At 41.5% G+C, this 12,646-nt stretch overlaps 1 protein-coding gene across 3 annotated transcripts in view; it reads left to right on the forward strand.

Annotated features, from left to right (window-relative positions):
- The first annotated feature begins 2,198 nt into the window (after positions 1-2,198).
- The window catches only part of LOC137332465 (endothelial cell-specific chemotaxis regulator-like), a 45,788-nt gene continuing 35,340 nt past the window's right edge, over positions 2,199-12,646 (forward strand). For all 3 annotated transcript variants that reach the window (XM_067996332.1, XM_067996334.1, XM_067996333.1), the window contains exon 1: positions 2,199-2,309. In XM_067996332.1, coding sequence (XP_067852433.1) covers positions 2,252-2,309 — 58 coding nt within the window. In that variant the 5' untranslated portion in view covers positions 2,199-2,251. The remainder of the gene's footprint in view (positions 2,310-12,646) is intronic.

Consider the following 12,646-nt stretch of genomic DNA (forward strand, 5'->3'; position numbering starts at 1 on the left):
AAACTGAGATGAGGAGAAACTTCTTCACTCAGAGGATAGTAGGTCTGTGGAATTTGCTGCCCCAGGAAGCTGTGGAAGCTACATCATTAAATAAATTTAAATCAGAAATAGACAGTTTCCTAGAAGTAAAGGGAATTAGGGGTTACGGGGAGCAGGTAGGAAATTGGACATAAAGCTGAGTTCGGATCGGTCAAGGCCCTGTGGGTGGCGGAGCGGGCCCAGGGGCTGAGTGGCCGGGTCCTGTTCCTACTTCTTGTGTTCTTTAGATTTGAGGTTAGGATCAGATCAGCCATGAACTTATTGAATGGCGGAGCAGGCTCGAGGGGCCGATTGGCCTACTCCTGCTCCTATTTCTTATGTTCTTATGATCTTAAAATACCAAATGGCTTCTTTTTCCATATTTTCTGTTATTATACATAACTGAAATTCAGATTATCTGACTTGAAAAGTATAAAGCTGAATGGAATGACTGGAAAATTCTCAGGCTGTGTCAGAAGATGAATTGCAATGATCTCTCTCAACTGGCACAAAATGACTGGTTGGCAAAGACGTGTGAAGAAGTATTTGATCTTTTGGGAGAATGGCCAGTGGAGCGCATGAGCTGACCGCCTGGGAGGTGCAGCAAGAGACCTGGACTATATGAGGCCTGGACCTCATTTACAAAGAACGGGCGAGCCGCTTGCCCCAAATGGGCATCCCGATGCAGCTTGCTGGATTTGGGCCAGGGCAATATCAGGCAGCCCAAAGAGTGCCCGGCTGGCAGCAAGGTAACCACATAACTAACATCATTTTTCTCTGCTGCTCCTCCTGGCCCCACAAAAATATCTTTTTCCACCTACCTTTGAGGGCCTTTGCTTCTTGGCCGACAGATTCTACTGAGTGGAGTGTCCACGGCGGGCGCTTCACCCAGTAGGCCGTAAAAATGGTTTTGGGGTCATGTCTATTTAATAGGACCTCGATTTAAATGTATTCACGAGGCTCCTGCCTGAGTCAGGCAGGCACCTCAGATGCCTATTAAACCAGCAGCTGGAATATGGCTGCAGGGCACAATGTGAAAGGTAAGTGTACCGCTTTGATTTTAATTCCCATACCATCTGCTTTTCACCAGGCGGATGGAGTTAAAATCCCCCCTTTGAAAGGCCATTGTAAACCAGCACATTAATACTAGCTGGCGTAGTTTTGTGATGTATTCAGAAAAGCCCTGTAGTGGATATCTTATGTGCTGGCGTCCTATAATTAGTTGCCAACTTTTGGAATATATTGGAATAAGCTCTGAGGCAGATTGCACACATAACTCTCTGTTGTCTGGTGCAGTGCAGTGCAACTGAAGGAGTAGATGGTCTTTGATATGTACATAATGGAGCAGAAAACTGAAGTAAAGTGAGTAAAAAAAGGGAGAGACAGACAAGGACAAGTTCTGAGAATGAACATCAGAAAGTATCTAGAGATAGGAACATAGGAACAGGAACAGGAGTAGGCCATTCAGCCCCTCGTGCCTGCTCCGCCATTTGATAATATCATGGCTGATCTGTGATCTAACTCCATATACCTGCCTTTGGCCCATATCCCTTAATACCTTTGGTTGCCAAAAAGCTATCTATCTCAGATTTAAATTGAGCTAGTATCAATTGCAGTTTGCGGAAGAGAGTTCCAAACTTCTACAACCCTTTGTGTGTAGAAATGTTTTCTAATCTCGCTCCTGGAAGGTCTGGCTCTAATTAAGGAGTTTTCAGCAAGAGAGAGAAGCATAGAAAAAACAGTCACATCCAATAGATGGAAATAAAGCAGAGTGTCAATTATAACTTACTTTCCTGACAATATAATATATATTTTAAAAACTTTTTCCTGTAGTTATGTTGTGTATTCTGTTTCAGAATAGACTTAAAAAAAAACAAATAATGCACGGAAAAATTTGGAACAGGCTCTTACAAACATGGAATAGACATTTTACTTATATGCTATTGATAATTTTAAAAAGGAGCTGGCCTTCAACTAATAAAGAAATGGTGCCAAATCATTGTGAAGTTTTAGATGTAAGATTCCCACACCCTGTGAATCAGAACAGAGGATTAGATAAGCAAATGGTCCATGGTGTTAATTCCCATGTGAGTTCATGCTACTTCCTCCTATTCTTTGAAAGGAAACACCAGAAATAATCAGTGCAGACCCATGCATTTATACACCTTTTCCACTTGCAAACCAAACCAAGACTCAGGGAAGTACATTTCAGTCAAGCTTTCTGCATAGAAAAATGGCAACTTTAAAAGTTACTGTCTTCCTGCTTTTCAGCTTGTTTCACATTTTAAAAGGTAGGAGTGTTTTATTCATAGCTTCTTTTGATCCTGTTGTTAGTAAAAAGGAAATTCTAAAAGTGTTGTAAGTTAGTTTTCTGACAACCTATTTTAATTAACTACAATACTGCTTCTGTGCCTATCCATGTGTTTTAAAAGGTCCACATACTACAGCTCGGTAGGGTATTGACTGGAAACAAAAGGAAATATTCAGCCTTCCCCACCAGCATTATATTTTTTTCTACAAACAAATCCATGTTTATAACTTGTTCTTCATTTCTTACATCTCAAACTAGGGTTAGAGAAAGAGAAAAGAATTAGTTTTAAGTTTGTCCCTTCAAAAAATGTTCATTAAAAAAAAATATTTTTTTTCTTGTGTTCCCCTCAGACAACTGTGATTTTCTGTTTAAAAATCACATATGAACAATAGTTATTGCAATTTTACTCAGATACTTAAAATAAAAAATGTTTTCTTTCACTGAAAATAGCTATCTCAGTACGCTATGGTTTATGTTTCTCAGTTCACTGGAAATTACAGTTTCATACATAGTTACAAGGCAGTTGTAGTGATTATTGTCCTGTGTTTGTGCTTGAAATGCCTTTCAAAAGGCACATAAAAGGTTGTTACGCAAGACGAGGGCTCATGGGGTTGGGGGTAACATATTAGCATGGATAGAGGATTGGTTAACGGACAGAAAACAGAGAGTAGGGATAAATGGGTCATTTTCAGGTTGGCAGGCTGTCATTAGTGTGGTATCACAAGGATCGGTGCTTGGGCCTCAGCTATTTACAATCTATATTAATGACTTGGATGAAGGGACTGAGTGTAATGTATCCAAGTTTGCTGATGATACAAAGCTAGGTGGGAAAGTAAGCAGTGAGGAGGACACAAAGAGTCTGCAATGGGATATAGACAGGTTACGTGAGATGGCAAGAAGGTGGCAGATGGATTATAATGTGGGGAAATGTGAGGTTATTCACTTTGGTAGGAAGAATAGAAAAACAGAATATTTTTTAAATGATGAGAAACTATTAAATGTTGGTGTCCAGAGAGACTTGGGTGTCCTGGTACAAGAAACACAAAAAGTTAGCATGCAGGTACAGCAGGCAATTAGGAAAGCAAATGGCATGTTGGCCTTTATTGGAAGGAGGTTGGAGTACAAGAGAAAGGAAGTCTTACTACAATTGTCCAGGGCTTTGGTGAGACCTCATCTGGAGTACTGCATACAGTTTTGGTCTCCTTATTTAAGGAAGGATATACTTGCCTTCGAGGCAGTGCAACAGAGGTTCACTAGATTAATTCCTGGGATAAGAGGGTTGTCCTATGAGGAGCGGTTGAATAGAATGGGCCTATACTCTCTGGAGTTTAGAAGAATTAGAGGTGATCTCAGTGAAACATATAAGATTCTGAGGGGGCTTGACAGGGTAGATGCTGAGAGGTTGCTTCCCCTGGCTGGACAGTCTAGAACTAGAGGGCATTGTCGCAGGATAAGGGGTCGGCCATTTAAGACTGAGATGAGGAGGAATTTCTTCACTCAGAGGGTCGTGAATCTTTGGAATTCTCTACCCCAGAGGGCTGTGGATGCTGAGTCATTGAGTATATTCAAGGCTGAGATAGATAGATTTTTCAACTCTCGGAGAATCAAAGGATATGGGGATCGGGCAGGAAAGTGGAGTTGAGGTTGAAGATCAGCCATGATCTGATTGAATGGCGGAGAAGGCTCGAGGGGCCGTATGGCCTACTCCTGCTCCTATTTCTTATGTTCTTAGGAGCAGTCAAAATTAACAAAGCACCTGTTTCTTTCAACTTAATTTTCCTTTATTTGTTTGTGAATTTGTGCCCATTAAGTTGAGGGATGAATAAGTTGGGAAATTGCAAACTGAACCTGGGGCTTGCTAGTTGCTCAACCCCAAAGCAATACGTTATTGAAGGAACTGCAAAGGGAAGGAGAACTGTTCGACAAAAGCAAGTTACCTTTAAAGACAAAGGAACGTTGTATTTTTATTACACCTTATCATATCCTCACATGCAATGAGTTACTTTTTGAAGTGCGGTCACTTGTTATGGCAGCCAATTTGAGTACAGCAAGTTTCCATAAACAGCAATTGAGATGAATAACCAGTTACTGTGTTTTTGATGGTCTTGGTCTTGAGGGAGGAATGTTGGCTAGAACACAGGGAGAACCCTCTGCTCTTCTTCAAAAAGTACCAGGGGATCTTTTATGTTCACCTGATCGGGGAGATGGGGCCTTGGGTTAATGTATCATCGGAATGACGTTGGCCTAGACTTTTTGGCTTTGTCTCGCTGATCTCTCGGGGAATCTAGGGCAGATAGGCTGGAAATGTGCTAAGCCCAAGCCCCGTTCCCCGTGTTTTCTGGAGGGAAATCCTAGCAGTGTCAAATGTGCCTGCCCATATGCGGTCAAATGCTTTATTTCCTGCCTTTTGCACTGTTAGATGCTGGTGTCCAATGTTCACATGTGGGTGGAGGGAGCCGCAGCCCAAAGCGAGAGAAGAGCTTCTGAAAGAGCTTTCAGAGCATTGCCATGCACAGACCCCACCAAGGAAGGTTGAGATTCAAAGATCTTGAAAAACATTTTTACGTAGGCAATCTCTTTCTCTGGCTGCAGTAGATCCCTGGAGCATATTTCCACTCCCAGATTGGCATGATTATGTGGCCGAGGCCAGCAAAACCCACCTCCTCTTTCATATTTGTTCTTGAGATATGGGCAACACTAGCAAGGCAGTATTTATTGCCCATCCCCAGTTGCCCTGAGGGCATTAAGAGTCAACCAAATAGTGTGGGACTGCAGTGATGTGTAGGTCAGACCAGGTAGGGGTGGCAAGTTCACCTTTTCTGAATGATGTTAGTGAATTAGTTGGATTTTTGCAACAATTGTACATTTTCCATGGTGGGATTTGAACTTGTGACATCTGGGTTGCTAGTCCAGTGCCATAATCACTAGACTACCGTACCCTCCTGTGTTTAATGACCTCATGGATGCAAGTACTGTTGGGATTGGGAAGCATCTTGGGGACAGAAGGAGATCCTGCCTGCCGGAGATGCGCCTCAATTAAAGGGGAGGCAGAAAGCCTAGGCTTTACCTCTGACAATGCAACACTACCTAAGTGCACTGAAATATCAGCTTAGACTATATCCTGGAATGAGACTTAAACCCACAAGTTTCTGACTCAGAGGCAAGAGTACTCCAGATGAGCTAAGCTGGCACCTAAAGCAGTACTTGAAGCCACTTCAGGTGCTGCAATGATGGATTATGATTTGGTACATTGTGAGGCCAAGAGGGTTATTAGGCAGTTGAAGTTGGATCAATTGGTTATATTCATCTGCAAGGGTGCAAAATTACACAAAATGATCGTAAATTGTTTTTCCAATGCCTTAAGTCTGTTATCAGCCATGTCCAAAGGGCTTCCTGCAGGTGATTGTCAATGACTGACAAGTCTGGTGCTCCCCATCAAAACCGTGAGAGTATCCTGGAGTCTGTAAAGCATTATACTGAGATAAGTCCCGATTTTATCTCAAAGTGGGAATAAGGTGGGTGGGGCTGTGGTGAGCAACAAACCCTCTTTGACCTCGGCAGCTTGAGGCTCGGGAGATTTTAACTCTCAGATCGTATCTGCATGCCCCGTGGTCAGTTGCCCACCAGAAACTGGCAAGAAGTGGCAGCTGGCCGGCGTGTGGGAGTGGAATGTTGGACAACAGGAGGCCTCAGGCAAGTCACAGGGAGGGGATTTCAAGAGGATTTTGTGATTGAGAAGTGAGGGACCCTGAGGCAGGGGACGCCTAAACTTTCCTTGTGGGGCCTGGAAGAGTAATCCTGCATATTTAAAGAAGGATCTTGCCAGTTTCAGCCGGGTGTCCTTTCTGTCTGTTCAGAGGAGCAGGTTAAAATTAAAGACCGCAGGAAGGGAGCAGGATGTTGGCAGTTAAGAATCTTGTCTGATTTTAACTGCCTGACCGCTGTTTTTGCCAGGCAGGCAGGGTTAAAATCACCCTTACAGTGTTTGACCTAACAAGGTATAATAATGATTCATCTGTATGAATGCTGGAAAAACTAGTGGCCTGCGCTGTACTGATGGAATCAGTTTAAAGGGAAAAAGTGGATTGCATCACATAGCTACAGGTAGGACAGTAGGTGTGAGCAGTATTTATGCAGAATTCTTCAAATTTATTCTGGACAAAAGGTGATGGAATAGCAATGGTCTTAGGGGGCAAAGCTCCGATGCCTGAATATCGTTGGAAACATGTCTGACGCCATATTGGTTCGGGTGCTGTAGAGGTGTCCCTGGCGGTCGCATGAAACAGGCATTAGGCCTCTTGAATATGCTAATAAAAAGCCTAATGCCTGTTTTAGTACTCAAACCAGAAATTGGTGCACCTTAAACACAGCAGCTGTTCTTCCAGCTCCACATTAAAACTGCGGTCCACTGTCAGCCATCGATTGCCTGCCCCCCACCTCCCCATGCCCCCGCCACTGACAAGTTGCCTCTGGGGCTGCCATGGCACCTGCAGCTCCAAACTGGGCATGATCCAATTTCTGGACTAGTGTCTCATGCAAAAGCTGAAAGCTATGGGAGAACATGGCCAAATCCTGGGTTTTAGCTGAGGCGTGTATGAGTACATTGAGTTACAATGAAAATACAGCACAGAAACAAGCCATTCAGCCCAACTGGTCTATGCTGACATTTATGCTCCACACGAGTTTCCTCCCTCCCTACTTCATCTAACCCTATCAGCATACCCTTTTATTCCTGTCTCCCTCATGTGCTTATCTAGCTTCCCCTTAAATGTATCTATGCTATTTGCCTCAACTACCCCTTGCGGTAGCGCGTTCCACATTCTTACCACTCTTTGGGTGAAGAAGTTTCTCCTGAATTCACTACTGGATTTATTAGCAACTATTTTATATTTATGACCTCTAGTTTTGGACTCTAGATTGCTTTCTCTCTCAAAAGAGAAGTGAGGCAAAGTTGTCCACTTTCCACTATTTGGATAAAGTATATTTTACGGGTATATCTGAAAATATTCTCAGTCATTTATGCAGGCCACAAGATAAACATAAATGAGGAAGACAATTTAGCCCATTTTAGGTTATCCATTCAGAAAGGCCCAACACTCTCCCATTTCAACATCTAATTTTACTTCAATGATTTTAGAGTATTTGCCTTTGTTACTCTACCCATTCCATACATCATGGAATATGTATGAATGTGTATACATATGCTGTGTGTACGGCAAATATCTTCAGATTTTGTATGAAGAAGAACTTACTGATATCTATCTAAAATTTACCATTTACTAGTTTGAACCTGTCCTTTTCTTGCAAATTAATTTCATAGAATATTCCAGAATTGCCCTTTCTATAACATTTACTATAATATATATCAATAAGATCACCTCTCAGTTTTCTTCTTTCAAGGCTGAAAAAGTCCAGGTTTCTTTGTTTGTCTTCATAACTCAGACATTTGACAATGGAGGATACCTTTTAGAAATCCTTGGCTGTGGCAAGATAACTCACGGCAAGGAGGCATCAGAAAATTGTGGTTCCATGACCTTCAATTTTATAGCCAGTGATTTCAATGGATGAAAAATTTCAGTCAGTAGGCCTGTGATTTTTCCATGTGAGCTACCTCACCGTTGGCAAGTACTAGAAAAATGTGGCTTTGGGGATCATCCTTGTCGCTCTTCTCTGCATGGTCTCAGGCGCTTGAATGTCTTTTTTACAACTCAGTAACAAGAACTGGACACAGTACTCAAGGTGTGGTCACACTGGTGAACTTTAAACATGACTTCCTCTCACTTGTACCCTTCTATTTTGGCTATGTAGTTTAGCTTTCTATTTACTTTGTTGATTGCTGCTGAGTTATGTTGGAATGGGAGGAAGTGCCGAGTGGAGTGCCCCAGGGATTGGTATTGAGATTGTGATTGTTTCCAATTTACATCAATGACTTGGATTCAGAAACTCAATGCTAAGTGGTCAAAATTGGCAGAGGATGTTAAACTAGGAGGGGCAGTTGAATCTAAGGATGCAGCTCAGGAACTACAAAATGAGCTGGGCAAAATATGTAAGTGGACAAAACAATGGCAGATGAAATTTAATATAAATAAGTGTAAATTACTGCCCATGGGAAGAAAAAAAGTGAGATACATACTCACAAAACTGAGTGAAATCAAAAGAGTGTTGTAGACTTAATGTTTAAAACCTTCTGTTTTCTACCCGTCAACCAATTTATTATGCATTCCCAAGACTTTGTCTGCATCACCACATTTCTGAGCTTAACTAGTAGACTTTTGTGCAAATCTTCGTCAAAAGCTTTTTGGGAGTCGAGGAACACCACATCATAGGCTTTTCACAGTCCACTTGGGATGTCATTGGTCTTGCATGATCTTCCTGTTCTGAATCCATGTTGACTGATACTAGATAACTATTATACAGATAATCCTCAAGTTTACTCTTGTTAATTAATTTCAAGAATTTACACAGTATTAAAGTAAATCTAATGGGTCTGTAGTTACCTGCATCTGCTTTGTCAACATTTTTGAAAATGGTCAGCATATTAGCCTGTTTTCATTCTACTGATATCTTTCCAGTGATCAACAACTTCCTCAATATCACTGTCAATGCCTCACAAATCTACTGCCTTGTCTCATTTATTGCTCAGGGATAAATACTATGGCAGGGAATTTCTGTGGGAATTCCCTCAGCACATCATCAGGGTCATTTATTTATTAGGCCCCACTGCTTTCAGGTGGCTGCCCTGGACGACTAAAAGTTGCCTGAGTCAATATGGCATCCAGCACACATCTAGCGTAGTTCAGGCACGGCAGATCACAACGCATTATTTGGAGCTCTAATGCTGATTTTACGACAGAAAAACGGGCAGTCATGAGTTGAGTTTCCCTCCCACTGGGTCATGAAGCAGTCATACATTCTGTCACTATATCTTACCAGTGATCTCAGGATACAAAATGCATCCTCCTTGCATACCAGAACTGAATTTGTGACATGTTCACAAGTTACATTCAAAATTCACAACAAAAGGAGGAAAGTGGAGTGACTTCTTGCTGATTTTCTCTTCCTTTTGCACCTCCACTTGCAGTACCTGTCACCAATACTGCAGTCATCATCCTCATAGCCAGAGAGTGTGGGCAGATGACCGTGGTCGCAGGGTATCATGCATTGGGTGAGATGCAGTGCTGCTGGCCCTCATTATAATATATTTAAATAAGCTCAATCAGGTTTCAGCAGACGGATTGTAGGAAAGACCAAAACGTACCAGTGAAAATGCACCATATCAATGCAGGTTCTTTCTTAACCATTGGTATGATTTAATCTATAAATAACTTATTTTTACCATATTTGTGAAATGGATTCACCAAGCAGGTGTAAGGACTCATCATGTGGGAAATCCCAACATAAACTTGTAAGCTACCATGTCAAATTTTTTTCAACTTCAGCTTTTGCAGTCTTTCTACCTGCTTTTGTTTTTTTTTCTATTTTTATTTTTTCTGCATTTGTTTATTTTTATCCCTTTGTTTCTCATTTCATTCTGTATTTGACTGCCTCTTCCTTCACACATTAGCCACTATTGTGATACTGTGTTGTGACCACTTGAGGTAAAAGATTTTCATGTATTAGCCTTTGGTTGGCTTAATACACAGGTAATCAGTATTAAAATATTGGTAATACATGAATCCATTTCACAAATATGATAAAATATGGTAAATAATATGGCTCGCCATGTGATAGCCAAGCCTTTCCAAAGCAGAGGGTTCCCTATTGCACATTGCAGCTTAAGGTCTCTGTGGCAACAGGCTGAACATTCAGGAGAGATGCTATGATTGGTCTTAGGATCTCTGCTGCAGATGTCCCTGGATTTGTCACATGCACCTTGGCGGACAGCAGTGTTTCAATTCTGTGCATCAATATAAAACATTTGTAAGTTGTGGACTCCTGCATCATCTGTTGAAAGTGGTCTGGTGCAGTCTCCAATTACTACACCAAATTTTGATGGTCAGAAAGCAGCCTTCTTCTAAAAGCAGACTGCTAAGGTCCACATCCTTGCCCTAAGGATCGATGCAAGACAACGGGTTCCTGCTTCTCCTCTGCTACCGCCCGCTGGTCACTCATGCTTTGTGATCACCCAACTTACTCTCCTTTACTTGACTGTCAAAATCCCCAGGGTGGATACACCTGATCTGATGTTTTGCAAGTGAGCTGCTGGCTTCCTTCATTTCTCTGGATCCTGATTCAGCTTCATGTGACACACCTAGAGAAAGAGAATAGGAAGAATTGTTACAATGTGATCTCAATGACAACTTGAGATGTCACTTTCCATTGAAATACTGACATCAAAGTGTACTTCAGCATATGGCTTGGTTTCACTGAGTGAGGGAGACTATGCATAGGATGAGAAAAAGAGCAGGAGAAGTTTGGTACTAAACTTGAGTTAAGGCCAGAGCTCCTGCTTTTTGTCTGCCACGAATCTCTTGGGCTACATCCTCAGAGTCTTCTCCTGTAAACAGAGAATATATAGAGATGAACATATCAGCAGGTACCCCATAGTGGATGTGATCACTTGAACGTCCCTGAAACAAGTACAGTAGATGGAAGGATTTGTCAGTGAACAACAGGTGAAAATCTGAAGGAAGGAACACCTAGTTGAAGCGAGCTGCTGCGAGTGCACCTTGCTGCATAATGGGCATTTATGGGAACCACTCAAAATACTCTATGACTATGTAGATGGAAATTAACTACATACCATTCAGATTTAATACATATTATTAATATAAGGTTATGGAGTATTAATAAAGTATAATATGGTAGAATCTCCTACTTAGTACAACTTGTGAGATCATTAAATGTTTAGCAGCACTGCAGCCAGGTTTGCTGAATAATGCAGTTGACAGTAATACATGTTACCACCTCTTGTCAGGCATCCTGAGCCACTTGTCTTACCATCTGCCAACCATCTGCAGGAAAGTGGATCTCCCTTCTCTGGTACACTTGCTGCAATAATATTTCCACTGCCCCATCAGTAAATTGGGGTACTCTGCTACTAGACAGGATACATGTGAACATGGCCGTACTTTGACATGTATGATTGCCCTTTGGTGAATGAAACAAACATGACACTTTAAACTCTTTCAGGCCTTAATGGGCTGCAGCAGCATGTGATTCCAGCACCCTGCTCCCCCCACCGACCCTACTAATGTAGAGGAATTACTCACGCTAGGAGCTCACCCAATAAATGCTTATGTGAAGACAAAGTTTCACTGATTGCATTAAGTCAGCTAGATCATGACTGTTGTTATGTATATTCACTTGGTGTGAAATAAAACAGCTTAACGATTCATATCTGGCCTTGTCTTATCAAGAGTTTTCTCGGTCTGCCTTTGAAGAGATTGAAGAAGCACACATATGAAAGACATGATATTCAGTTCAGATCACAGTGGGATACTATTGTTTTATCTATGGTTGTGCTATCGTATAGGTATTGGACAGTACCAGTACATCTCTAAACATAACATGCTTAGAATGCTTTTCATAGTGACCAGCACTGTTGTACCCAAGAGAATATCAAAGGCAAACCCTGTAACACACACATACTGTCATCAAAATAATCGAAGAGAAAAGATTATACATTTTACTCTTGGATATCATATGATTTCTGTACCACAGTATACAGAAATGGTCTGATCACAGCCTGGGATTACTTACAGACTTTCCAGTTTCTGTGTTGGTTAGTTTCTCTGTGCAGACAATTAGATCAATGTTAAAAATCAGGTTGTGTCTTAATGTTATTCAGCTGTTGCCTTACTCTTTTAGTAGGTAGGTCACATCAACAAAATTCTCAAAGGTAAATTCCCCAATCTCGCAGACCCAATGGGGGGGCCATACTTGAAGGTCACGTGGGTGGGAAGTAGGGACACAACACTCGAGAGCTGATTCGCCAATCCCTGCTCCCTTCAGTCACAGCTGTATGCTGGGAGTGAAGGATCAATGAACTTATGCTATAAGTCATCAAACATGACTTTAGTTTTACTCACAAAGCCTTTCAAACTCACCTGCAGAACTATCTCTTAGAAATTGTGGGACCCTTTTGAAATTTTTTGAATAAAATATATATTCACTTTACATAACGCCAGTATTTATTCCAAACAATTTGTGCTGTGCTGTAAGTGGAACTTGTTTTCACAGCACCCTGGAAGTAATGGTTTTAGCACCACATTATAATTAAATATATTTGTGTAGGAAATTTTGAACAATAAAAAAAAGATTGACTATTGTATTTCAACAAAAGAAATAACAGTTGAATCCTCTGGGTACTTGGAT

This window comes from Heptranchias perlo, chromosome 14 (assembly GCF_035084215.1).
Source record: "Heptranchias perlo isolate sHepPer1 chromosome 14, sHepPer1.hap1, whole genome shotgun sequence".
NCBI lineage: Eukaryota > Metazoa > Chordata > Chondrichthyes > Hexanchiformes > Hexanchidae > Heptranchias > Heptranchias perlo.